Source organism: Rhinolophus hipposideros (assembly GCF_964194185.1).
Source record: "Rhinolophus hipposideros genome assembly, chromosome: 18".
In the NCBI taxonomy this organism is placed as follows: Eukaryota; Metazoa; Chordata; class Mammalia; order Chiroptera; family Rhinolophidae; genus Rhinolophus; species Rhinolophus hipposideros.
The window spans coordinates 16,277,656-16,305,210 of NC_138064.1; the positions used below are offsets into that span (position 1 = coordinate 16,277,656).

A 27,555-nucleotide genomic window follows, 5' to 3' on the forward strand; every position below is an offset into this window, starting at 1 on the left:
CCCCTGGAGTTTCATAATTTCTCTACAGCAGACTGGACAAAAGCTCATGGCTCCTACCGTGGCACGACGTACCCACTTTTTGGAGAGCTGGGTCAGAGCGCCACCGGAAACTCTGTCCCTCTAGCACGTTATATTATTTACGCAGGAGGGGGTGCTCACAGGCCCACCTCGGTCTTGCTCATGGAGAAACCCCTGGCATCCAGCCTCGTGCGTGGCACATGGTAGGACTCAGCTACTTGTGGAGCTGAATGATGACTTTTGGGGTGGGGGTTTGCATGAGCATACCCTCCCCTGGTGTCTAGGAAGGATCCTCGGACTGCATGTATGCTTCGGAAGAGAAAGCTCCTTACTCCTTCTTTTATTAGTAATAGAGTTTTAAAAGTCTTCTCTGGGTTTCTTCTCTGTTGCTTTGTATTTTGGCTGCCAAAGCCTGAGAAGGAGAGACCAGCGAAATTAAAGCCTCAGTCTGGGAGAGAGGGCAGCTTCACTAGGGTTGGGGAGCTTTTAGGTACTTTGGGAGAGGAGCCTGTCTTCCTGCTGGCCGCCCTGGCCCACGGCTGCCCCCCCGCAGCCTCTGGGCTCTGCGCCCTGGTTGTCAGTTGCCATCCTGCCTGCTGCTGCCGCCGAGCAGCTCCGCCTGGTCACCTCTCTCAGCCAACTCCGGTCCTGTAGCTGAGTAGCTGTTGTGTTAATTGTTTGAGGGTCTGCTCCCTGGCTGAGGGCTTTTATGTCATGAAGCGTTCTGACCGGCTGGGAAAGGGACCTTGGTTGGGCTTCCTTGCCAACAGCGGAAGGAAAGAAACATTTACACATGGGTCCTGTGTGGCTCACTGTATGCAAGCCCCCACTAGAATCAGCCTTATTGCCAATTGTTATTTTACAGATGTGCAGACTGAGGCTCAGAGGCTCAGAGACAGCACACAGTAACCCATCTAGCAGAAGGTAAAACTGGGAGCCATCTTTGAGGCTAACGGCAGGTATCTGTGTTACCCAGAGCTGCCAGGTACACAGAGGGAAGGTGATCCCATAGGACAATGGGGGTGGGGGTCAGCAAGCCTACCCTTCTCTCTGTTAGTGGGTACTCCCCTTCACTTGCCCCCGGATGTGTCTGTTTGCATCCAACCCTTTAAAATGAATTATACTATGTATGCGTCTCTCTTGTTAGCCTTCTGCTCTTGCTTTTATAGTGCCAGGAAGAGAGAGGCACCCGGGGCTGTCCTTTATAATATGACCTTAAAAATTTGTGTGAAGAGGATCAGAACCTTCTGGCTGCTTATTTTCTGATGGGACAGCTTCTGTCCCAGTTGTCCTGTCTGTAGGCAGTGACCCCGGGCTAGACTGGGGACGAGAGCTGTGTGCCAACCCTGCTGCCCTTTAGAATTCTGTGGACGCAGGACCCAGCAAAGGAGCAGGGTACTCTGAGTCTGGGTACTCGGAGCTTAGAGTCTGTCCAGAGGCCTTTTTAATTAAAAATATGCTTTCGAATAATTGATATGTTCACATGGTTTTCGTGTCAAAAGGTCAAGAGAGAAAAGGTGAAAAGTCCCCTACCCCTAACCTCCCAGCCATCTGGCTCCCCACCACTGTTCCTAGTTTTTTTGTGTCTCTTTCTGAAGACATTCTGTGTGTATTGTTCAGTGATTCTTAAGAGGACCCAGGAGAGGTGGAGCAAATGGGACAACGCAAGGAGGAATTTTCTAAGTGTGCATGGTTGCAGCCATCAGGGGATGGGGGCAGGGAAAACAGGCAGATATGTATATTCTGAAAAAAATTCCCAGAGGACTTGTATATAAAACCTCCTCCCAGCTCCCAGCCCCAAGCCACAGGTCTAACTAGACACGCAAGATTCTGACATGTCAAAATGGACATAGCAGTACAAGAGTTAACTAATGAGGAAAGTCAGATTCCGGGAATAGCCACAGGCCGCCCTCTCCCAGGGGAGGGCGACAGCAGCAGTGGGGGCTGAGCTGCTGTGCTTGGGTAGTTGAGTGGGGCTCCATGAAAGAGCGACTGGGGCTCCTTAGCTGTGTGACTTAGGTTACTATCTGCAACCTCCCGGGACTCCTTGTTTCTTACCTACGAAATCCCTTATCCAGGCTCTTAACGTTTTTTGTTACTTGTATCCATGTAACAAATGGATTTAGTCGGAAGAAACCATGGACCTCTGTAAATGCGCATGATACGTTATATAGGATTATAAATGGAAGTGAATTACATTGAAATATGGCCTGTTTTCCCCCTTGGTGGACCCAGGGGAGTCCCATCACACAGCGGTCCCTGCTCTGAGGGCCAGGCTCCGGCTCCCACCACTGGGTCTGGCCATGTTAACTGGGGGAGGAGACTGGGGAAGAGTTCCCTCCGGCGATTGCTTTCTTCGTCAAGTGAACAGTCCATTTTCCCTGATGATTAGCTTCCCCTCTGTCTACACCAGGTCTCCTCTCCTAATTGAAGGAGTAGGTTTGTCCAGCCTTCAGTTTCCAAAAGGTGGCAGCACATTCCCAGGAAACAATCCCAGCCACCTGCCTGCCCTCATAGCCCAGGAGAGCATTTGTCGGCCATGTCACTCTCTCCTCCCCAGTCACCCAAATCTTAGCCATGAGGATGGGCCCTGTCTCTGGCCAGGCTTCTATCCCCTGCCGTATGGGGGCGGGGGGTAGGGGCTGCCCCACAGGGGCCACGCTTTGGGCAGCAAAGCGTCACAGGTGCTTGACTGGCCGTGCAAGCACGTCAGGATTGTCCTGCCTTCAGATGGCAGAAGAAAGTTTCGTCCCTGCCGTTGACTTTTCCTCCCTCGTTCTTCTGGTGTTTGGGTTGGGGTGACGTGGGGGGTCTGGGATGAGGTGGGCATTTTCAGCAGTGGAGTCTTGGGTGGTCTAGGAGGAGTTTTCTCTTTTCAGATAATTTACCGTTGACTCAGACAGACAGGCATTGGAGCCGTGGTGGAACTGTTTAAGGCACGAAGCAGTGCGGGGCTTCCCAGCGCAGCAGCCACTTCAGATGCAAGGCGGCCTTCACTCGTCCTGGGCTTGTGGGCTGGGAGGCCCTGCTTCTCTGGTGTGTGTTCACGTGGGGATGAGCTAATCAATGCCTGAGCTGTAACTGAGGGAGGCGAGTGTGAGGAATCTGCTAGAAGATTGTGTACAGTACATAGAGGAGCACGGCAGAAAAGACCACACGCATCACATGTAGTTCTGACTGGTGGATACACTGGCTTTCGTCTTCAAAGCCTGAGCCTCTGGGGCCAAAACACCGTCTTTTAGGAAGGTTTTCATCTCCATATCATTCTTCAAACCACACTGCGAATTCTCCCTTTCCTCCATCTTCCATATGTTTTCTCTCTTTCACACACAGATGCATCTAGACTTACACATTTACACATTCATTAAGGCACACAGATGAAGAGGGAAAAACCCCACAGGTTTTATTTAATCATTTATTCCAAAAATATGTTTCGAGTCCTTGCTACGCAGCAGCATACACTTCTCTGCAGTGTATGGTCTAATGGGAGGAGACATAGAGTGAACAATTAAACGAATGAGCTAGAAAAGTATCGCGTGGAACTCTGCTCTCCAGAGAAGTGGTTTTAGGTGTGACAGCGTGACAGAGATGCTGCTTTCCTTACACAGGGGACACCTGCCTCCCCAGGAGGTGACGAGCATCTGTGCTGTGGGGTCAGGGACATGGTTCCAAGGCCTTGGGATGGCATGTGCCAGCATGTTTAAGTTACAGAGAGAAGAAAGCAGCAGGTGGGGTTTGGAATGGAGGCCACATCACAGAGGGTAGGCAGTTTCATAGCCTGGGGGAAGGGTTGAGATGCAATGTAGCCATTACAGGGTTCTAAGCAAGTGACATGAAAAAGAACCTCCAATCTAATTCAATAGCCCACAGTTCCCATGAACTGCACACACGGTGGCTTTGTTTTGCGGGCCTCAGGAGCGCGACACAGGAAGTGGCTGGAGTCCGCGGGTGTTTTGTGGCCTTTAACAGCCTGCTCCTTGCTTGTCGTCCCATCGAAACCCTGCGACAAGGCCCCAGGGAAAGCATCGTTACCATCAGTGTACATGAGGGATGGAGTAATTCACTCAAGGTCACCCAACTGGAGGGCAGACCTGGGATTGGAATCCCAGCTGGCAGGCTCCAAGCCCCCCCAGGCAGCTTTTCTGTTGTTGTTGTTGTCATTTAATTTTTATTACTTATTTAATATGTGTGAAACATTGTTATCATTTGCATTTTTTGGCCACTGCTGAGATTGAACCGTTTTTCATGTCTTTTTTTTTAATGGTGATAAAATATATATAACATACAATTTGTCATTTTAGCCATTGTTATGTGTACAATTCAATGGCATTCAGTACAGTCACCGTGTTGTGCAGCCAACAGCAATCTCCATTTCTAGAACTTTTTTGTTACTGCTAACAGAAACTCTAATGAGAACCCCCGTATGCCCCCATCCTCCAGCCCTGGTCACCTGGAATCTACTTCATGTGGCGGTGAACTTGCTTAGCCATGATATTTCACATAAGTAGAATTATCCAGAATTTGCCCTTCTGTGACTGGTTTATTTCTCTCAGCATAAAGTCTTCAAGGTTTGTTCATGTTGTAGCCTGTGCAGGATTTTATTCCTTGTATGGTTGATAATCTCTCATTGTTTGTATGTACCACGTTTTGTCTATCCAGTCATCTGTTGATGGTTACAAGTTGTTTACACTCCGGGCAGCTTTTTCCATAGAGATAGGAGCTTTCCAGCTACTCCAGTCTGGGAATACGTTCTGAAGCCTGGAGAGTCTGTCTGCTGGGGGGTGGCGGGGTGACTGACCCTCCACCTTATGTGCTTAAGTATGGTGCTGAGCTTTGCAAAGTAACTAACTGGACTATTTAAAAGGCCTACAACAAACATCGTAATTGTTCTCATATGGAGACCAACTCTAATTTGGTTCTCTTCCTGTCCACTTCACAGACTCAGAGTGTTGAACGAGATCTCCAGAGAGGTTATTTCATTGTTTGCTTCTAAGTATGAAATCATCTCCTACAGATGGAAATTTAGCTTCTTGAAATTCCCCAGAGTAACTGCATGGGAGCCCCAAGTGTGCCAGTCGACCCTGGGCAGGCCACACCTAACTGGCCTCAGTTTCTCAATCTGTAACGTGATGTAAAAGCCCTTCTAAGAGATTATACAACTTTCCGGGACAGAAAGGTTACGAGGTTCCTTTTTCATTCAAATCCAATGTCTTCATCGCTGCGTGTACTTGTGGCCTGCTCCTGGCTCCTCTGTGAGAGGCAACAGGTCAGCATTCCTCGTGCAGTGATCCTGTATTTCCTGGGCCGAGGCTGTGATGTCTGTGGTCCCTCAGCCTCTGACTAAATGACAAGCGCAGTCCCCCAGGGGTGAGGCAGATAGACTACAACTCCTGCAGCTCCTGCTTGGGTTTCCTTTCTTCCTTCTTGACAACCAACCAGCTCTGCTGTTTGACAGAAGCTCCCTTCCCTCCAGCGTCTAGCCTTTCTCCGGAGGTGTGGCAGCTCCCAGGGGGCCTCGGGAGAGTTCAATTTATGCCTTTCTGATGAACCGCCCCCTTTCTCATCACCAGGAAATAAATGATGCTGCGGGTTGTCACCTGTTCACTCCTCAGCCACCGGCTGTGTGAGGAGAAAACACACGCTGCATCCATTCTTCTGAGGCATGAGGCCACTCACAGCCCTGTCTGTTTCAGAAAGATAAATCTGGAAAACCCTGTGCTGCGGCAGGTGCTGGAGAGGAGGCATGAGGTCCTGTGCGTCCTGACACAGAAGATAGTGACAACGCAGAAGTGCGTGATATCGGAGCACGTCCAGGTGGAGGAGAAGTGTGGCGGCATGGTGGGCATCCAAACCAAGATCGTGCAGGTACGGGCGTCCCCGGAGCCAACGCGTGGGGCCAGCGGGCTGAGACCACAGTGGTTTCTCTGGTTCCAGCCATGGGGACCTTGGTCAGGGTGGTGTCTTCGTTTATCAGGGCTTTTTCGGTAGCAAGTTGAGAGAAGTCCAGCTCCAACTGGCTTCACCAAGAAAGCATTTGTTGGCTCATGTAATTGAAATGTTTGGGGAAGCTGGTCTCAGTCACTGATGGATCCAGGACTTGGAGAATGTTGTGAGCTGCCTTCTCTGGGGGCCGATTCCCTCCAACAGCCTCTCTCCTGGTGGTGCAAGCTCCAGGCTCTCCTCCCACCTGCTGCCACCCCAGGGGAAGAGCGCTTCCGGGCTGGGTCTCACTGCATCTCCTGGGTCTCCCCTTCCTGAAGCGGACTCAAGGTCAGGGCATAGGACGTTCCTATTGGCCATGCCGGCTTGGGTCAGGTGCATTTCCAAAAGAAAATGGGTCAGATGGGCACTGGCCAGGCCAAATGCACAGATAACCCCTAGAGCCCCTCTGGGTCAGGGGTCTCACAATGATTACTGTGGGATTCGCTGCTTCACATCCTTTGCACACTGAGTTAGAGAAGGGGAGGATCTATACATCTGTCTATCTGGATACGCATAAACACATGCTTCTGGATTAAATCACAGTCTTCACAAGCTGACTCCTGAGCCAGTCCTAGACTTCAGTGACAAAGGAGGCTGTCAAGCCACGCTGGGTCCCCTCCAGCTTGCCCTGGTGCCTGGTACTCGATTCTTAGAGATTTGCTCTTTGGGGTAACGTTGGCCTTTGCTGGAGGACTCAGGAATGTTGTGTCTGCAGGAGGTGGAGATACAGGTCTGGACCTGGACTCTCCCTGGGGTGGGCCAGCTGGGGGGGCTGGACAGCAGTGCTGAGGGACGTGCCCGAGGGGACATCGCTTCGGCTGGCCCTGCCCATGTTTCTGCCCACGGCAAAACCCACCAGAAGCGCCGAGCCCGCCTGGGAGTCGGAGGCTGCCTGTCATTACACTCTGATCAGGATCAAGTTGCTCCCAAAGGGCTCCGATCTCCAGTGTTTGGGCAACAAATAGATTCCTGTCTTCCTCTCACCAGGCCTGTGTGGGAAAGGGCTGTGTGTAGCAGTCCTTGCAGGCAAAAGCTTTGGTGCCTGACTTCTTGGCGTTTCCTGCCCGCCCTTCTCATCCTTGCTTCTCCTCCCTCCAGCCTCTGCTCTGGTTTTAACAGCTCCGTGTGCCATCCTCAGGGGTCTGGAATGATGTGCGTGGAGGGTTCTCTCCCCACTAGGATCTCCCACTCTGGCTTTCATATTGTGTAGGATTCTCATTAGGATTTCAAAGTGGCTTCCATAATCCTCCGTGAGGGAAATGGGAAGTTATTTTGCCTTCTTCATTATCTTTATTTAGCACTGTGGACCTAACTTCGCTGTATCCCAAACTCAGTAATCTCACTTTTGTGCCACCAGTTTGGCCATTTCCTTGGGAATCCGTGTGCACATCCTGAGGCCAACAAGGATGAAATCTAACCTCTGCCGGCTGGCTCCTCCTTTCCACTGGGTTATGTGGGCCTTTGCTGAGCACCGCTTGTGTGCAACGCTTGTAGGCTGGCCCCAGTGGGGGGCAGAGAGGCCCGGGGGGAGGGGGGTGCATCTGAGTGCAGAGTTGGGAGCATGTGCTCTCGCCCACAGGTGTCAGCGACGGAGGATGGAATGGTCATCAAGGACACCAGTGTGGTGCTGGAGATCCCGGCGCCCACCACCATCGCCTACGGCGTCATTGAGTTGTATGTGAAACTGGATGGCCAGTTTGGTGAGTGCTGCCTCCTGCTTGGGACTCTTGGGAGATGGCGGAGCCAATGCGGACAGTCACCCCACCTGCCCCTGGGGTACACCCTTGTAGAGGATCCCCTACCACCTTGGGATCACGAGGCAAGAGATATGAGAGGAGTTGGGGATGTCCTGTGGGAAAGGGACACGTGAGCGGCATTGGGAGGGTTTCACCGGCTCGGCACAGGGTTACAAATGTGTCCTCTGCTGTCAGACGGACTGGAGACCAGCCCTGGTGCCACACCTCCCTGTGAGGTCTCGGGCCAGTTGTGGCATGTTGCTGAGCCTTACTCATCTCTGGGAGGAAGTGCCTGGCACAGTGGTCGTTTATGAAATCCTGCACCTTAGCTATTAATAATATCGTCATTGTTAGCTCACCTCCCTTCCCCCGATATGAAGCCAGAAACGGTGCCCTCACCAGTGTGTTGGAAGCTGGCAGATCCTGGTCATTGCATCATTTGAAAAACGAAGGGCTTTGGTTTAGCTCGTGTCTGCCAGTCTCAGGTACGGCCGGTCCTTACCTTTTCTGGGACGATGTTGTGTTGAGTCCGAGAAAACTGACTGCTTCTTGGGGGTCGTAAATGAATATCTGCCACGTAATAGATGCCTGTTGACCTTGTGGAGTACGGTAATAATACTATAGTTATGTTTATAAAAGAGCTATCTGAGTTTTCCCAGATGAAATGGGAATGAGGAAGGTGCGGGGTGGGTAGAGGAAAAGAGCCATCGTCAGAGCGGGTCCATGGGTGTGTGGAGGTTCATCATATGACTCCACTGTTGTGTGGTTTCACATCTCCCGTGATGAAAATGTTTTAAAAAGTGAGCCCTAACCGACCATGTCTGTTGCTGTTTCGGGCTCATCCCCCATTTGGTTCCTGTCGGGTGGGGAGGAGCCGGTTAGGGATGGGGAGTGTTCCGGGGGTCAGCCTGGGCAGCCACCATGCGCACACGAGTTACCACAGCACCGAGCGACTGCTGCGGGCACCCAGAACACAGCCGGTCCTCACGGGACAGTCGACAAGCTCAGGCCTGTGAGGAGCCGAAGGAGATAGCTGGGGACCAGGATGGAATTGCCCAGCCTCCCTCCCTGCTTCAGGGAGGTGACAAAAGGCGAAGGGGTCAGTTTTAAGAAGTTGGCCTAGAGAGGGAGGCCAGGGACGCATGGAATACCAAGACTTGTGACCTATATCCTTTCGGCCCCTGGTTCCAAATTTGCATCCCCCTGGGCATTGTTTTCTTCTTTCTGCAAGACTTGTTTGCCAAACAGACTGCACTAGTAAGACGGCGAAGGTGGCCCTCCCGTTTTAGTTGTTAGTATACGATAAGTCATGTTCTCAAATGCATGTATGTGATTCCAGCCCAGGATGCTTTATGCCTTGGTTATTCTATCCAGGTGGGTTGCGGTCGAGGTGTCACTTCTGTGAGGCTTTTGCAAGCTTGGCTGGCACCTTAGGATGCCCATGGATGGATGCTGGGAGGACCTTTCGGTGGCTGGGGGCCAGGCCAGGGTGCCAGTCCCGGCAGTGGGGCCACGGAAGCCCCGTCCTGTTTCTCCGTGGAAATGGCAGCACCTTGCCCTGCCTGCAGCTCTGGTGGGGCACCTGTCACTCCTACAGGGGGCCTCTTTTCTCAGATGAGGTTGGAAAGACACACAGTCTTGCCTGCTGTGGCTCTCCTGTTTGCATTTCAATGTCAAGCCTTTTATCTTGGCTTGCTTCCCTGTCTTTGAAAATAAATTCTTCTTTGTACTGCTGCAAAGAGGAAGAGGTGCCCTGGGGACTTCTCAGGGTTCCTTTGGCTCACTTCCCACACTGTGGCCTGGGAAGCTCTGCTCCATTCATTGTCCCACTTCCCACTGTTACGCCTGTGCAGCGCAGTGGTCAGTGCCTGATTTTTAAGCCAGTTCTGCTTTTATTTTCCTATCGGTGTTTTTTGTCGCTCTTGCCACAGAATGTTCTGATCTGGCATCATAAACACAGACCCGCAGGGCCGGAAGGGCCTCATGGGGAGGCCTGAGCTCTCCTCCCAACATCTGGATGGGAGTACAGTTGACAGCATCCTGTCTGTCCTTTGAACCTTTGAGAGGAGCTGACTCCTTCCTGGTCCCTTGGGGGGGGCATCTGTAAAGCCGCCCTTGATGAGGGGTTCTCTCAACCACAACCCCGTCTTTCACCAACAGCTCCCCCCACCTCCCACCCCCGTTTCCCACCCCAGACTCTTAACTGGCTCTTCTGCTTCTCTTTCCACCTGTCCCATCGTAGCAGTATAGCTAACGTGATGATATAAAAATGTGGTCCTCTCACTCACCTGCTTGAGCACCCTTCTGAGGCCCCCTTTGTCCCAAGAGAGTTTGCACTTGCGCTGGCCTTGTGGCCCAGCCCCAGTGTGCGTGCAGCTGTCCTTCTCCTCCCCAGCACCTCCCGGGCCGCCATCTGGCCCAAGTTCACCCACCATCTGAGAACACTCCGCTCTCTTGTCCCCAAGCCCCACGACTGCTGTTCTGGTGGAGCCTGTGCCCTGCCTCTGCGCCCTGCTAGTTCCTACTGAACCTTTAGGAGACAACTTAGGCATTGCTTCGTCCAAGAAACCATTGCTGCTTCTCTCTCTGCACCTGCCAGTCCAGCTTCAGTGACCCACCCACCTCCTCCACGCCACCCAGAATATCACCCCCACCCCGCTCGGGCCATCTGATTGTCAAGGCCTGGGTTGTCCTTTTGTATCTCTGGCTCCTCGCACAGTGCCTGACCCTGAGAAAGGAAGGAATTGGCAGAGCATTAGAGGGCTGTGTGCGTGCTAAGGCAAGAGTGATGCTGTGATATGAACTCCTAAAGTATCACTTGGGGACTCCACAGAGCTCTTGGCGGGATTTGAGGCTGTGTTAACGGTCATGGTGCCTAATCTTGGAGAGCGCAGTCATTCCCTGGGGGGCGACTTTACACTTATCCACCTCAGTGCCTGGTGCAAAATTAGGAGCGAGCCGGCGGCAGCCTGGGTGCTCTGTGAGGGGGGCCAAGGGGTGAGGGAGTAAAGGAGGGTTGTTTCATTTGTCTTAGACAGCCATTCCCTCTTACGATGTCATTAGTGCCCGCGAGCAAACAAAGGTATGTGCTGATAACCCGTCTTTCACATGTCGTGCAAGTACCAGGCTCAGCCCCATTTTTATCCCGTAGCCCGTGCTTTAAATACACAAATGATTAAACAGCAGCATAAAAGAGGCCTAATTCATGAGTTCACTGATTGTTTTCTCTTAGCAAGGACATAAGAACTGCTACGTTTTTTACCCACAATTTAGATACCTTAATCGGGTTCTCAAATATGGAAGTATTTAAGGAAACATTTCTTTTTATCATTAAAAAAAGTAAAACTTTATTATGGAAAATTTCACACATGTTCAAAAGTAGAGATAATAATATAATGAGCCCATGTACTTCATGCTCCAAGAATGAGAGCAATGTATGCTTCATCTGTAATTTTACCACCTCCCTCCCTCCTTCCCCGGGACTCAACTGTTTTGAAACAAATATTGTTTTGCCTATAAATACTTCAGTATCTCTAAAAGATACAGCTTTAAAAAATGATAGTTTTACTGTCACATAAATTCATATAGGGTATGTTTTGTGTCTGGATTTTCCACTCAACATGTTTGAGATTTACTCATATAATTGCAGAAATAAGTTCATTTTTTATTGCTGTGTAGTGTTGTTTGTTACGAAGAAAAATTGACTCTTTAAAAACAGAGCCATAGAACCTAACCACTTATACACCTAAATATATTGTCGCTATATTGTTTATAATGTTAGTTCAGTCAGATCAAATCTATCCATCTAATTCAAATTTTCTGTTTCATTCATATGTGGTGAGTTCTGTTTGTTTAGAGATGGTTTGTTCAAATCAGACAAAGGAAATACCTCTGATGTTTGTAAGGTTGCTTCCTACCTGTTCAGAGGATCCACAGGAAAGCCTTATGTTAAGAACAACCATTTCTCCTGTATTTTTAGGAAGTGGGTGAGTGTGGGTCAAACATTACGACGTGTGTAGGGAGCAGGTTAGCGGGGAAGAGGGTGGATGTATTTTCCTGCCCAATCCGAGTTAGGAAAAGCTGGGTCTGAGATGTGCCAGCCAGCAAGGGCAAGTTCACCCTATGCTGATTTGTCATTTTCTCCTGCATCACAGAATTCTGCCTCCTCCAAGGGAAGCAGGGTGGCTTTGAGCACGAGAGAAGCGACTATGTCTTCCTGGACTCCCTGCCCTTTCGAGAGTTTGGTTTTGTGGACATGCCAGATGGTGGGCAGGGGCCGTCTGCCCCGGATGGACCATTGGGTGTTTTAAAACAAGGTATTGCCAGCAGAGTGGGACATAGTGGGCTGATGGCTAAGTGAGGGCTGTGCTCCAAGCGGTGATGGGCTGTCAGGAGTGGTGACGCCTCGTGACTTCACAGAAAACATTGAAGAACAGAGGACGGTGCCTCAGCGTCAGGCCTCGTCCACTCAGCAGGAGTCACGGTGGGCGGACCTTAGGGAACCTCAAGTCCTGGGTGTCATGTTTGGAGAAAGAGGCCGGAGACTGAGGAGTGTAAGTCAGGGGCCTGGCATTTTTTACCCATTTTCACCACAGAAGCCTTGCTGACTGCTAAGAATAGCTAGTCAGCAGTAAGGAGAGAGAACCCAAGTTTTGCATCTGTTTCATTATATTCCAGGCTTTACTGCCAAGACAAGCAACGCTTTGTCAGCATCGCAAAATGTCTCTTGGAGGCTCTTTATCCACCTGGCACGAGGCTGCATGGTGCCATGGCATCCAGGGAGGAGAAGGACCTGTGGCTTGCCTGCAGCGATTCCTTTTGCTCCAAACAGCATTTTATGTTTTAAAAAGTGTTTTTTTTTTGGGTGGGGGCGGGAGTAGGGTGGGAGTGCAGTATACAGCAGAAGAGATGGGCAAGGAAAAAGAGAAACAAGTAACTGTGTGAGAGCTTAGAAAGAGTGAGGAGCAGCTCTGGCTTGAAGGCTCAGATGAGACACACAGTGGGGCTTCAGTGTCCCAAACCACATGCCTTTGTTTCTGGAGCAAAACATATGTTGGAAGAAATGGCAGTGAAAACCCAATCTTAAAGTAAGGCGGTCCCGGTTTATGCAGTCCCCTCCTCTGCTTCCTCCAGACTGAGAATGGGGTGCGATTCTCTGCTGCTATGTAAGCAGTCAAGGTCATGATGTCACAGGTCAGAACCACAGAAGCAGTGGCCCTACAGCCTTGAGCTGTGCTACAGGGAAGTGACGAGACTGTGAGCTGCAGCTTTCTTATAATTTCCTTTCCTACCAGTTGACCCTGTAAGTGGGCCATTCTGGTCAGCTCGGGGTAAAGTGGGGAGGCAGGAGTTGGGTGGGGGCTGGCCTGGCCTTTATGCCCTCGGACCCTAGACCAACCAGGGCAGCTCTTCTCTCCAGGTTGGAGCGGCAAAGACCTCGCTGTGTTTCTAGAGCAGGTTTTGACTATGTCAGTCACCAATGTGACATGCTCCTCTCCATGGGAATCTCTGCAACCCTTTGCTGGAATTTGCCATCAGCAGAGGTGGTACATTTATGTGTTAGTATGTGTCCCTGCATACAAAAGCTTTTAAATCACCACTGAGCCTGATTTACTACCATGTTTCCCCTAAAATAAGACCTACCCGGACAATCAGCTCTAATGCGTCTTTTGGAGCAAAAATTAATATAAGACCCGGTCTTATTTTACTATAATACAAGACCGGGTCTTATATAATATAATGTAAGACCAGGTCTTATATTAATTTTTGCTCCAAATGATGCATTAGAACTGATTGTCCAGCTAGGTCTTATTTCTGGAGAAACACAGTAGAAGCTTTCTGCTGTCTTTTTTTTTTTTTTTTTTTTTTAAGGAAGATTCTAAGGGAAGAGGCTTAGGCATCCTGCAGAGGATGTGAGCAGCCCAAGCACGTGGGCCTGTGCACCCATACTCCAGGATGGGGCAGGGGCAAGAATGGGCACAGTGGAGTAGCTGTGTTTGCCATGAAAATAGGGCACCAGCCTCTCTGAAATGCATGCAATGCCATACAAAACCCACAACATATTTTAAGGAAAGCCTTGAAAAAATAATATATTTTGGAATTTGCATGGCTCAGAAGCATTGTAAAAGTACTGAATGCTGTTGAGTGACTCAGCCTTGATGATTTACTTCTACAGCAATCACGCTGAAGAGGAGTCTAAATGGCTTTTCCAGAAAAATAATGGATTAGACTTCATGTGTATGCGTCATCAGAAAAACGAGTGAAGTCTGACACAAAACCGGGCAGCCCTCTTCGTTTTCTTTCTTTACCTGCCCCGCTGCCCCGACTGGTAGTTTGAGTGGTTACTGAGAACCACGCAGGGTGGTATTGAACTCCAGTCCTTTATTTCCGAGCTCCATGACTGACTGTGCAGCTGGAAGTGTCTGTGAAAGAACTGAGGACAATGGGCTCTAAAACAGCAAGAGTGGCTGTCCCTGTTCTGAGACACGCAGAGCAGTCATGAGACGGGGGGTTCTGCTGCTTTCAGTGACCCTGCCCTTGGAGAGGAGTTTCCAGCCCTTTGTAGAGCTGCCCGAGCACCACCAGGCTGCGTTGAGGGGCGTCCTCCAGGCGGTCCTGTTTGATGAAGAACTCCTCGCGGCCCTGGAACAAGTGGTAAGACCAGTGGTGTGTCGGGGCGCAGTGTCTCCACCTGGGCTTTCCGGACAGATGGATGGGCTGGCCTTTGGAGGACAAGGCTTTGAGCTGGGATAAAACTGTGTTTAAAATTTCCCCACCTCCTTTGAAACCTACAGCTTCTCTTATTTCTTACTCCCAGGTCCTTCGTTTCTAACTGCAGAAAGGTAGCTGACGTCAGGACTTTAGGGTTCCCTAGGGCTATGTAACAAATTCCCGTGGACGTCTTGGCTTAAAACAGAAATTTACTCTCGTATGGTTCTGGAGGGAAGGGGTCAGCAGGCAGAGCCCTCCTCCCCTGCCTCTCCCAGCGCCTGGTGGCTCCTGGCATTCCTCGGCTTGTGGCTGCATTGCTCCAGTGCAGATTGCCTTCCCATCACCTCCTCCTGTGTCGTCTCCTTTTCTGTTTCTTAAAGGACACTCACTGGTGGATTTAGGACCCACCCCAATCGAGGAGGATCTCATCTCGAGATCCTCACCTTACTTACATCTGCAAATACTCTTATTCCAAGTAAGATCACATTCTGAAGTTCCAGGTGGACATATATTTGGGGGTGTGGGCAATGTTCAACCCACTACAAGGGGCTACGTGGTAGAGTCCAACAAGCCAACCTGTTCTATTTAGAACATGTTGGAAAGCAGGCCTTGGTGTTTTTCTGTTTTGCAGCAGCAGGATTTTCTGGGGAGGGTGAGTTCCTGGACTATTGGCTGTAGAATTGGTGTGGGACACCCCAGCTGCCAACCTCCATCCACTCAGACTTTCTGTTCTACGTCCCCTATGCCGTAAACCTGATTTTCACGAGTTGTATTTTGTTTTCCTGTTATGCAGAGGGTCAGAGGAACATTCGCACTATTTTTCCCTCTTAAAATTGGATTGTGCCAAAAGAGCTTAGTTACGAGTGACAGAACTTGCAGTTATTGAAACAGCCCAGCAGCCTAGGACATCTGCGGGTTCTGGAAGCTGCAGAGCTTATGGGAGGGCGCGCTAGCCCCAAGGAGAACACAAGTGTTTCAGACACCCCACTGACTTTAGTTCCTTAAACCTCTCCTCCAAGAGGGAAATGTCAGGCCAGCACCCCGTGGGGACAGCACCAGCTGCCTGGGTGGTGGAGGCTGCTGGGCTCTCATACGAATGGGTCTAGATGTGGGGGCTACGATGGAGCACAACTGGCTGGGGGGGCCGGGGGGGCCAGCACAGGGGTCCCCCCCGACCCGCAGGACCCCCACCTCCCTGCGTGTCCCATGCGATGGATGAAGCTGTCCTGGGCCCAGTTGGGAACGTGGCTGGGGGCCTAGTGCCAAGTTTAAAGCTTGAGAACCATGATGGGACAGTGCTTTTATGTTGCCCTCCTTAGTTCTGCGTGTAATCGCTCATTCCCGGTACAACCCCACAGACCCGGCCTTGCCCTGGAAGAAAGAGTCCACCCTGTAGCTCCTGCGTGCCTGCCCCCCCACCCCCCCTCCGCGATGAATGCACAGGGCGAGGCTCAGTGCACTGTCTTCTTAACAGAAAATCTAACCTGGGGGATTGGTGGTCTCAAAGCACAGAGAAGAGTGCAGGGCCTTGCATCAGTCGGGAAATGACAAAGGGTAAGGGGTTGGTGACCTGTCGTGGTACCCAGCTTGGCCTCTAGCTTCTTCACGTCTGTCTCTTTCTCCTTCCCGCTGCAGTGTGACGACATGGTCAGCGGCCTGTCAGCCCCATCGGCCATACTGGGGGCACTGAAGCCCCCACAGCAGCAGGACCTCACAGCTTTCCTGCAGCTTGTTGGGTGCAGTGTGCGGGGTGAGTGTCCCTGCCCGTTGGACACCGCCAGCAACCTGAAGCTCTTTTCTGTGGCCTACTTCTTGGTCAGTGCGCTAGCAGGTATGGGAACAAAAAAAATACTGTTGTTGCTTTGAAATTGCTTTGCTTACTGTTGAGATTGGACCAGATGGTTCCCTTCCTTTGGGCAGCATGGGGAGGATGAGGAAGTGGAAGGCTGAGGCGGTTTCCATAGTTTCCATGAAAAGTCACAGACCTGGGCATGAGGAAGGCCTGTCCACTGCCATCCTCCTGCACTCTCTCGGAGAGCACTTCTCTTTCTCCCCAGGGAGGGCAGTGCACGGGCACACCTCCGCACCCACACACGCCGTGACTCCCACGCTAGCCCTGGCAGTGATGATGGTGCTGGCTTCCGTGGGGCAGCTGCTCTCTCCTCCAGTGCTTCACTCCTTCTGATCCCTCATGGTCCTTGTTCCTCTTTGCGAACTTACGGCCCCACCCCGAGCGAGCGCAGTGGCCACTAGCGCAGGGAGGCTGAGGAGAGCGTTGCGATGCGTTAGGAGCCCGCCCAGCAGCCCTACAGCTTGCAGAGCCGTCCTGGAGCGGCCCTCCCAGGGCATGGCCATCGCCCTGGCACTGCTCCCCCACTCCCTTCCAAAGCCCAGCATCCCGGAGTGGCTGTGCTGTCAGGGTGGTCATGCTGTGTGAGGAAACGGGCTTTTAGTTCCTTCTCCAGCAGACAAGACCTGGCAAACCAGCCCTATCCCAGTCCCCACAACTTCCTCTCGCAGTGAGACCCTCAGGGCACTGAGTTCCTCCTGTATTCCTGGTTCTTCCCCAGCACCACACGGGACTGGAGGCCCTGGAAGTTTCCATTTGTAAGTAATTGAAAGAGAGTGCCCCTCCCAGATCTCTATATGGTGCTGAATGTATTCTCCGTGTCTTGTTCCAAGGCGTGGATAAAAGCACTGACGGGCACTGACGGGGACAGGACACCGAGCCCTGTGGGCCGCCATCAGAGACCTTTCCCCGTGTCCACATCAGTGTGTTAGACAGTCTTTAAATGCAGGCATTCGATCGGGGGCTAATGCACAGGCCAGACTTCTCCAGCTTTCCTTCCCTGACCCTCTTACTTCCTATTACGCACTGAGTATTTGTGTTGATAGGCGGGATTCGTGGTGTCAGGGAGGTGGCATGCCATGCACCACAGTCCCCTGCCGCCTGAGCCTAGAAGCTCACGGGTAGTAAAATCTTTGCGTGTAGCTGAAAATATCTGCAGCCAATTTCTAAACCTAGATGCCCGTTTGCATCTCTCAGAACTGAGATCTCATTCACATGTCAGGTCAGTGGAAAGCTCTTTCCTTACTGCTCTTGGTAATCCTCAGCCCTCTGTCGGCCTTTCCCTCCTACAATAAATAGTCTCTCCTTAGAATCTGGGGAAAGTGCTGGAACAGAAAATGGCCTCTTTTTGAGTCCTAGGTCCAGCTCTCAAAATAATAACACCAGTTTTCGGTTTTATAGTGCTTAACTTTTTCTTCATTGAGATGTAATTGACATAACATTATATTGACTCAGGTGTACAACATAATCGATATTTGTGTAGATTGCAAAATGATCACAGTATGTCCAGTTAACATCCATCACCATAGTTACAATTTTTTTCTTGTGATGAGAACTTTTAAGACTTACTCTTAGCAACTTTCAAATGCACGACACGGTACTGTTAACTACAGTCACCATGCTGTATATTGCATCTCCATGACTTATTTATTTTATAGCTGCAAGTTTGTACTTTTTAACCATTTTCAGCCATTTCGCACCTCCCACCTCCAGTTTGGCAACCCCCAATCTGTTGTCTGCATCTATGAGCGTTTTTTAAATTTCATATAATAAGTGAGATCATATTGTATTTGTCTTTCTCTGACTTATTTCACTTAGCATAATACCCTCAAGGTACAACCATTCGCCAAGGTTGTCAAAAACGGCCAGGTTTTCTGTTTTTATGGCTCAGTAGTAGTCCATTGTATATGTAGACCACATTTTCTTTATCCACCCATCCACTGATGGACACTTAGGTCTTCTTCCGTGTCTTAGCTATTGTAAGTAATGCTGCAGTGAACGTAGGGGTGGATAGCTCTTTTTGAGTTAGTATTTTAATTTTCTTTGGATAAATACCCAGAAGTGGGATTGCTGGATCCTGTTTTCCATAGCGGCTGCACCAATTTACATTCCCACCAACAGTGCACAAGGGCTCCCTTTCCTCCATATCCTCGCCGACGTTTGTTATTTCTTGTCTTTTTGATGATGGCCATTCTGACAGGTGTGAGGTGGTATCTCATTGTGGTTGTGATTTGGATTTCCCTGATGATTAGTGATGTTGAATGCCTTTTTATGTACCTCGTGGCCATCTGTTTGTCTTCTCTGGAAAAATGTCTATTCAGATCCTCTGCCAATTTTTTAATCAATTATTTGGGTTTTTGCTATTGAATTTGTGAGTTCTTTATATATTTTGGATATTAACCTCTTATCAGACATACGATTTACAAAATTTTTTTCCCCATTGGGTAGGTTGCCGTTTCATTTGGTTGATGGTTTCCTTTGCTGTGCAGAAGCTTTTAATGTCATCCCACTTGTTTATTTTTGCTTTTGTTGTTTTTGCTTTTGTTTTCAAATCCAAAAACCACCAAGACCAATGTCAAAGAGCCTATGTTTCCTTCTAGGAGTTTCATGGTTCAGGCCTTATGTTCAAATCTTTAATCTATTTTGAGGTAATTTTGTATATGGTGTAAGGTCGTGGTCCCATTTTCCCAACACCATTTACTGAAGAGATCCAACTGTCTATTGGTTCTTTTGTCATAAATTAATTGAACATATATATGTGGGTTATTTCTGGACTCTCTATTCTGATTCTTTGAACTGTGTGTCTGTTTTTATACCAATACCATAACTGCTTTGATTACTAGAGCTTTGTGACATAGTTTGAAATCAGGGAGCATATTGCTTCCAAGCTTGTTGTTCTTTCTCAAAATTACTTTGTCTCTTTGGAGTCTTTTGTGGTTCCATACAAATTTTAGGATTGTTTGTTCTATTTCTGTGAAACATGCCACTGGAATTTTCATAGGGAATGCACTGAATCTGTAGGTTGCTCTGGGTAGTATGGACATTTTAACAATGTTATCTCTTCCAGCACAAGAACATGGACTATCTTCCCATTCAGTTGTGCCTTTTTCAACCTCTTTCATCAGTACAGGTGATTCTTCTCCCTGGTTAAATTTATTCTTAGGTATTTTATTCTTTTTGATGCGATTATAAATGGGATTGTTTTCTTAATTTCTCTTTCTGATTCTTATTAGTGTATAGAAACTCAGGTTTTTCTATATTTCTTTTGTATCCTGCAACTTTACTGAATTTATTAGTTCTAACAGTTTTTTTTGTGGACGCTAAGATTTGCTATATATAATAACATTTCATTTTTCAAATAGTGACAGTTTTACTTCTTCTTTCCAATTTGTATGCCTTTTACTTCCTTTTCTTGCCCAATTGCTCAAAGCTAGATGTTTGGGGGGCTCATCTCTCTTGTAGGTCTTCAAGTCGGGGTGCCTGATGTAGCGTTTAAACCCTTCACACCCCAAGGAGACGGTGGGTTGAGAGTTCCCTCTCAATTGTGACTCACCAAACTGAGGATGGGGTTTACGGCGAGAGTGTGTCTCAGCCTTTCCTACCTGGTCTGTTGTGGGTTTTTTCTTGTTTACCTGATGGGTAGGAGTGGCTCAGGTAGTTTTTGGGTTTTTCTCCAAGGAAACTGTTCCGTTGTAGCTGTGGCTTCAGGGCATGGTGGGAGGAGGTGAGTTCAGGCTCTTCCTATGTCGCAGTGGAAACTGGCCTCTTGTGCTTCACTTGTTTGAAGCTCTTCAGTCTGGCCTGTCTCCCAGAGCACTTCCTCCACCTCTCTGTGACCTTAAGCACGAACTTCCCAGGTCTCATTTGTACAAGAGTCAAACTATGGAAGAGCAATCAAAATAAGTCATTTCAATTCAAGAAACACTGAACAAGCCTGCACTACATTTTAGGCACTGCTCGGTGCTGAGGTGGGAGAAAATCATCAACCTGCCCTCGAGGAAATCCGAGTCTAGTAGTAAAATGAGTCGGTAAGCTCTGTAACGCAGAGGCTATTCTTCTATTCTGGGGTCCCTAGCACCAAGCTCAAAACAGTGAATGACCACCTGAGTCACATGGAACAAAAATGTTTCCGAGAATAAAGGATGAAGATTATTCCCTGGGACTCAGGGGCCACCTGACACTTAGGGACTGGCCACCTGAACAAGTCGCTGTGACGGTGGCTCAGCCAGGACTCCATCATTTGCCAGGTGACTTTGTCCCCGCCCTCCCCAGCCCCGTGATCTCTCCACCAGGCCACATGTGAGTGTACTTACTGTCTTCATCTTCCTGATTTGGGGTAAGAGTCTCCTTGAGAATTGGTTGACAACTGCGGACCCTCTCTGTGGGCAAATGCACAAGCATTTAAATGCTTTTAGGGAGTTCTCTCTCAGGACCCTCCACTGGGCTGCCTCCACCTCCCAGCAGCCTTCCTCTGTTGGGAAAGGGCCGTGTTTCATTGCACTCTGCAGGGTGACAGCCTCATTGGCACGCCACCATTTATAAAGAAGGCTGCTCATGAATGCAGGAGATGGAGGGAGTTCATACGTGGCCCCAGGCCAGACCATTCAGCAAGTGACTGTTTTTCTCTTTTGCCTTTTCAGCTCCAAGGCTGTGTCCCAAGGGAGTGGGTCCTTTTAGGAATTGCATCTGTTTTGCCCTGGGAGTAATCTAAAATCCGTTTGGAGTAACGCTGACCTGGATTTCCTTTTCCCGGGGCGTGCCAGGGTCCTCTGGTGGAGTGCAGGCATCACACAGCTCTGCGCCAGCTCGGCTGCTGAGCGAGCGAGCCGTGGGCCAGGGCCCTGCACCATCCTGGGCCCCGGAGCTCTGCTGGGCCACCGCCTGATCAGGCCGCAGTGCATTTTCCTCCTAAAAATGCCTAATGACCTGGGTGTAAAAGACTTTATAGTTTACTGACTCCTCTGATACATGCAAAAACATACATATGGTCAGTCAGTTGAGGAAACGTGCTCAGAGAGGTGTATCCAAGGTCACACCTCTAATATATTGCAGTGGGGCTCAGTCATACCTCTTTTGTCACCAAATCCCAGGTTCTTCCTACTTTTCCATGCTGATTTGCTTTTCCCTGAGTCTGTATAGTTCTTCCTGATTTGCAAATTGAATGTCAAAGAAGATCCTCTGGTGAACACAGAACTGGTTACCTGGTTTCTATACCTGTTTTCTAAAAGCCCTTTGCCGCCTGTTTAGCTCTATTCATCCATCCATCCATCCAACAATTACTCAGCATAAACCCTGCCTGGCTCGCTGGAGAGCACCAAAATATAAATTAGAATTAGGTACAGTGCAGGGGATGGCTCTGTTCCCACAGATGCTTTTTTTTTTTTTTTTTTTTTTTGGAACAGTGACTGATTTTTGTCTCTTGCAGAAATGCCAGATAATGCCCCAGCTTTGCTGGGCACCTGCTGTCAACTCCAGATTATTCCTACGCTGTGCCACTTGGTAAGAAACCTCACAGATTGGACCAAGCGATGGGCAGGAATGGGCAAATGAGGAGGAAAGGGACACCTAACAGCTGATACAACACCTGTAGGCTCCCCCACCCACAACAGCCCTTCAAAATAGGTTAAACCGGTGTCACTATTAACCTCACTTGTTTACACCCACCCACACCACCTCACAGGAAGACTGAGGCCCAAGAGAAAGGATTTGTTCAAAGAACTTGCTAGTAGGGCTGGAACTCCCACCTTGGCTTTAGATTCCAAAATTCCTGCTTTTCTCATCGTCTGGAGAGAATTTCCGGCAAGGCCTGATCCAGCACTGCAGGGAAGGAGTGTGGCGCCGCGTTACGGCAGCTCTTTGGCCAGACCCGTTTGATTTAGCTCTGCACCAGATTCTACCGGGGAGGTATTCCAGAGGACTGCTTTGTCTCAGAGAGACATTTCATTCTCTCCTAGGAATATCATTAGCTGTGTGCCCTCAGGAAATGTCATGGCAAGAGCAAAAGTTAGGTAACCATGAGCTTAGCCCTGGGAGACTCAAGATTAAGCTTGTCCTTGTAAAATTACAAATTGGGTCACTAATAAAAGGGACCCTCATTGGGCTGCGCAGAGACCACTCTGATGGAGCCGCTCTCTAATGTGGCTTCTGCACGTGTTGCACACTCTCGGGCAGAGGAGCAGAGCAGACCGACTGGATTGTTTGAAGGCCCGGTTACTAAAAGCCAAGGTCAGCATGCTGTGTAGGCCCAGAGGACCAAAGCTCAGAGCTCTGCTCCCAGACCTGGGAAGCAGGTATTGGGGTGGACTGCCTTGCTGGGACCCTGAAGGGTGTTATCCATCCACCCTGGCAAGCTCTGAGCACTGTGCTTAGTGCCTTGGGTGCTTCTCTGCATAGCAAAGACATGGGAAGACAGCAGCAAGGCATTATTTATTCCCAGTAGCAATTTCCGTGTCATTCACAACCAGAAGCAGATTCTACCCACCCAGAGGAATGCTGCATTCTTGTGCTTTGACCACAAAACCTGAACTGGCTGAAAATGCGCCAGCACATGTGTCCTGTGCGCGGCAGAGTATAAAACCTGGGGGTGTCGTTGGGCTATGGAAAGGTTCCATCACCGATTGCCTGCCGTGACGAGCACGACAGCAGCTCGTTTCCACAGCCTAGCTCTGTGGTGCAGCCCAGCGGAGCCCTTACCAAGTGCTTACAGCCAGCAGCTGCCTTCAGGAAGTACAGACAGAAGAAAAGACCGCCACGGCCACACTCGCTAACTCCCTCTCCCAACCAACTCACGCTTCCTCGTCACCTTCCTCGCAGACCTGCTCTGGAGCTTTGTGTTACTTCCACATTCTGCTCTGTTGGGGTTCTAACAGTAGCCCTTAGGACACGTGCGGCGTTCCAGAATGGCTGGTGGTTCTACTTTGGCACAAAACTTCCCACCCAGAGAGTCTGCTGTTGGCCTTCATGGGCTGCTCAACACAAAGAAATAATTTTTCTTTCAAGACGTTCCCAAGCATCATTGCATCCTCTCCCCTCGGTATGGCAGCAAGTCTGAAGACAGAGAGGCTTCTACCTCCTGAAGGCATTTAGGTATCAGGTGTTTCTCACAGGGATTTACTTGGCACTCGGTATAAAACCTACCTGGACGCCTGTCTTTTCTTGTCTGGTGGCCTGAGAATCCTGGACAGCCTTTCTGAAGGGCTTTTGGGAGAACAGTGTCAGACACGCTCGCACATTTGCCAAACTGGTAAAAGAACTGGTAAGAAGGTGATTTAGCATCATCAACAGAGAATGTTAATTTTGCCCTCCCTCTCCCCCCCACGGTAATCTCTTTCATACCTAGAAGTGCCTGTGGGCACTTAAGTTGGCAGACGTTCAGAGCAGGAAGCTGGATGCTGCTCAGCCCTTCTCCACCAGACCCAGCGCCCGCTGTGCAGCTGGCAGCCTTCCGCCTGCCCCATGTGGAGCTTTCTTACTTAAACCGCCGGGAATGTGGTGCTTGCGCTGAAAGAGCAGGCCTAACCCACTTTCTAGCATAATCGATAGTTTACGGCTTGGGCCAAATGGTACCATTAAGCATGTGGGTACACTGGGTGAGTTGTATTTGGCCCGTCTCCAAGGCGTCCATTCGGAAGGCTGATTTTGATAACAGACACAAGAGCACTTTTGCATGCAAATCACTGCTGCCCTTCGGCTAGTGGGGCGAGCTGCATATTTCAGAAAGGTTACTTCTGAGAACATGTCAGGAATATTTTAGGATTCCCTTCAGATTTATCTGATCTGGTTATGAATGCCTATTTGAAAATCAAATCTACCGGCAAATTTGTAATTACTGGAGATTTAAAAATAAATTGTCACAGGCACTGAGTAAGACCCTAACAGCGGAGGTTCAAATGTTGTGAGCGGCTGCAATTAGAGTGGTGTCCGAAGTGCCCTCTCTGCACGCTCTCATTCATTCAGCTCCCTGCGGGTCTGTGTTCTAGGCCGGGGGAATGGACACTGGCCGACCTGGCTGCAGCTCTCCTGAGCAGCTTCGGTTTTAGGAAACAGATGAAACAGTGAATATCAAGAAGATAGTTTCAGATATAGAAGCATCTGAAGACAATATAATAACGTAATAGTGGCGGTGGTAGGGGGTAGATGGGTGGAGAGGGGACTGGGAAAGGCCCTTCTGACGTAGCATTTCAACCGAGAGACAAGAAGAGAAGGTCCACATGGGCCTTTGGAGGAAGAGTACCCAGGTCGGAGGAGGAGCAAAGGTTCTTGAGCAGGAAGCTTAACTAAACAAACTATGGTACCTACCATTTTGAGGGGTTTGTGCAAGCATAAGAAATTCTAAGATCTTCATTTAAATAACCCAAACAAACCGTACATACTATGTGGATGAGAAAGTTACACTCTGGCCTTTCTCATCCACTGGCCTTAATGGATCTAGTAGCAGGTAGAGATCAGAGTGGGGATTCAGACAAGCGAGTACAGGCAAACTGGAAAAGAATCAGGCCTGAGATCCTGGCCTGGGTCAAATATATCTTATTACATCTTCAGGGTTTTCTTGCTCCATTTGGGGAATTTCAAACAACTTATTTTTTTTTTTTTTCATAATTAGCTAGAAGTGCATTACTATCCAAAGATGTGGGTTTTTTACAACTTTTTTCAGTAGATGTGTGTAAATGTGCCATTTCAGCTCCGTGTGCTGTCTGTTGATGGAGAATCTGACCTTGAAGACGCAGCCCTGGCTCCTCTAAGAGATACAGAGAAGTTTGGGGTGGTGCAGAGCCTGCTTGCCGCGGCCGATGTGAACCTGGAGCGACGGCAGTCATCTGTGAAAGCTGGCACGTGCAAAGGCCCGACTGTTTTCCCACTCGTTCTCTATATAAGCCTGAATGGACTCTGTGCGTTAGGCGGAGCACATCAATTATGTCACGTGTGAATCACAAGTACATGTTATCAGCCCAAGGACGGGTACCTTTTAGCATCGTTAAGATGCTACTTGGGGGCCTAGGTCAGATCCCTGTTCAAAGCTGAGCAAGGAAATGAATTTACACAAGAGTTTGAGAAGTGGGGGCTGTCTGCGCTGTGAATCCGCTCGTGTCAGCCACCGAGCACTCCGTGAATGGTTTCTTGTTCATCAGAGCGCCTCCTGTGCCTGTGATTTGGTGCACAAGTTAAACTCCAACGCCCAGAGAGCTGGAGGAGGGCTGAGACTTCTAAGCCAGTGCACAGAACATTTTTCCACAGAAAAATGGGTCCATCGATCACTTATATTTTCCACTTTCTTCCTGTTATACAAAAACAGATCGGTCTGACACTAGGATCCAAAAATTCATTTTAAATTGTGAATGCTGTGAGAAGGCAATTTCTCTTCATAGAAGGCTATGTTCTGAATGTGCTGCATGCTATGCAGTGACTGAAAAATTAACTGTAAATTCCATGAGAGTACATATGTTCTCCTGCTAAACAAAATTATGCTAAAAAATCTAATAGCAGGACACCCTTAGGGGGTCTAGCTTTTGCATTTTATTTGGCTTTGCCATGCTTTGATGAGCACACAAATTCTATGTCGAGAACAATGTGCTGATTTCCCATGCATTCTGGATGTCTGATTTGTAAAATATGCAAAACTGAAAATAGTTGTACTAAAATGGTGGCACTATTCATGTCTTTTTGTCTGGTTTTCTGAAATAAGTATAAAGAACAAACTATAGGGTGTAGAGAAAAAGGAACCCTCATGCACTGTTGGTGGGAATGCAGATTGGTGCAGCCATTATAGGAAACAGTACTGAGGTTCCTCAAAGAATTAAAAATAGAACTACCTTATGACCCAGCAATTCCACTCCTGGGTATTTATCCAAAGAAACCCAAAACACTAATTCGAGAAGATACATGCACCCCTGTGTTCACTGCAGTGCTATTCACAGTAGCCAAGAAATGGAAACAACCGAAATGCCCATCAATAGATGACTGCATAAAGAAATTCTGGTACATTTATGCAATGGAGTATTACTCTGCCATAAAAAAGAATGAAATCTTATCATTTGCAACAACATGGATGGACCTAAAGGGTATTATGCTAGGTGAAATAAGTCAGACTGAGAAAGACAAGTATCAATGATCTCACTTATATGTAGAATGTAAACAACAAAATAAATGAGCAAACAAAAACAGAAATAGATTCTTAGATACAGAGAAAGGCTGATGGTTGCTAAATGGGAAGGGGTTGGAGGATGGGGGAGAAGGCGAAGGGATTAGAAAGTACAAATTGGTAGTCACAAAATAGTCATGGGGATGTGAAGTATAGTATGGGGAATCAATAATGTTGTAAAGACAATGTATGGAGGGGGCCAGACAGGTACTGGACTTATCGGGGGGTCACTTCATCGATTATATAAATGCCTAACCACTGAGCTGTATACCTGAAACTAATATTGAATGCCTACTACAAATATATGTGTGTGTGTGTGTGTGTGTGTGTGTGTGTGTGTGTGTATATATATATATATATATATATACACACACACATATATATTCACAAGATGTAAAGTACAGCATGGAGAATATAGTCAATGGTACTGTAATAGCTTGTTTGTACAGTGTCAGGTGGGTAGTAGACTTGGGGGAGTTATCACTTTGTGCAGGGTGTAAATGTCTAATTATTATGCTGTTTTGTACACCTGAAACTAACAAAAAAAAAGAACTATACACAGAATGTATAACATGAATCGACTTGTATGAAAAAAAGATACACACGTGTCACAATGCATGGAAAACGCCATTTAAGAGTTCACAGAAACCCCACAGTGGCTCCTTTGGGGAGAGGATTAGAGGTTGGGGCAAAAGGTGGGGAAAGGTCTGGGGGGGCCGGGTTCATCCTTCTATTCCTGTTAGAATTACATATGTATTATCTTCTAAAAAAAAGAAAAAAAAGAAAAACTAAACCGAAACACTAAAAAATACAGACACACTTCAGACAGAAAGAAAAGCTGCCATTTCAGCAAATGCCCAAACAGTTTGGGATACATCAAACAGGCAACTAAGGCATTTTGGTTGTTTCCACCACTGTCCTAACACTGGCCGGTTATCCCGTTGGATTGTGTTAAATCAGCTACTTCAAAGGGTGTAGCCTTCTGCTGCTGCAGGCGTCCCGGCCACAGCTCCTTCCAGTTTCCCAGCAGACCTCCGCTGGACGTGGTGGGTGGAGGTGACACTGGGCCTCCACAAGGGTCTTCTAACTGGTATCCTCATTAAATACTATTAGTCATTTTA

At 48.7% G+C, this 27,555-nt stretch overlaps 1 protein-coding gene across 4 annotated transcripts in view; it reads left to right on the forward strand.

The window, feature by feature from the left end:
- Window positions 1-25,945, forward strand: part of GSDME (gasdermin E) — a 49,697-nt gene extending 23,752 nt beyond the window's left edge. For 2 of the 4 annotated variants that reach the window (XM_081079525.1, XM_081079524.1), the window contains exons 4-10: window positions 5,712-5,883; window positions 7,580-7,700; window positions 11,891-12,052; window positions 14,263-14,390; window positions 16,083-16,278; window positions 21,722-21,795; window positions 24,977-25,945. In XM_081079525.1, the coding sequence (XP_080935651.1) occupies window positions 5,712-5,883; window positions 7,580-7,700; window positions 11,891-12,052; window positions 14,263-14,390; window positions 16,083-16,278; window positions 21,722-21,795; window positions 24,977-25,222 (1,099 nt within the window). In that variant the 3' untranslated portion in view covers window positions 25,223-25,945. The remainder of the gene's footprint in view (window positions 1-5,711; window positions 5,884-7,579; window positions 7,701-11,890; window positions 12,053-14,262; window positions 14,391-16,082; window positions 16,279-21,721; window positions 21,796-24,976) is intronic. The other 2 variants (XM_081079527.1, XM_081079526.1) reach the window with 2 other exon arrangements.
- Window positions 25,946-27,555: the final 1,610 nt, after the last annotated feature.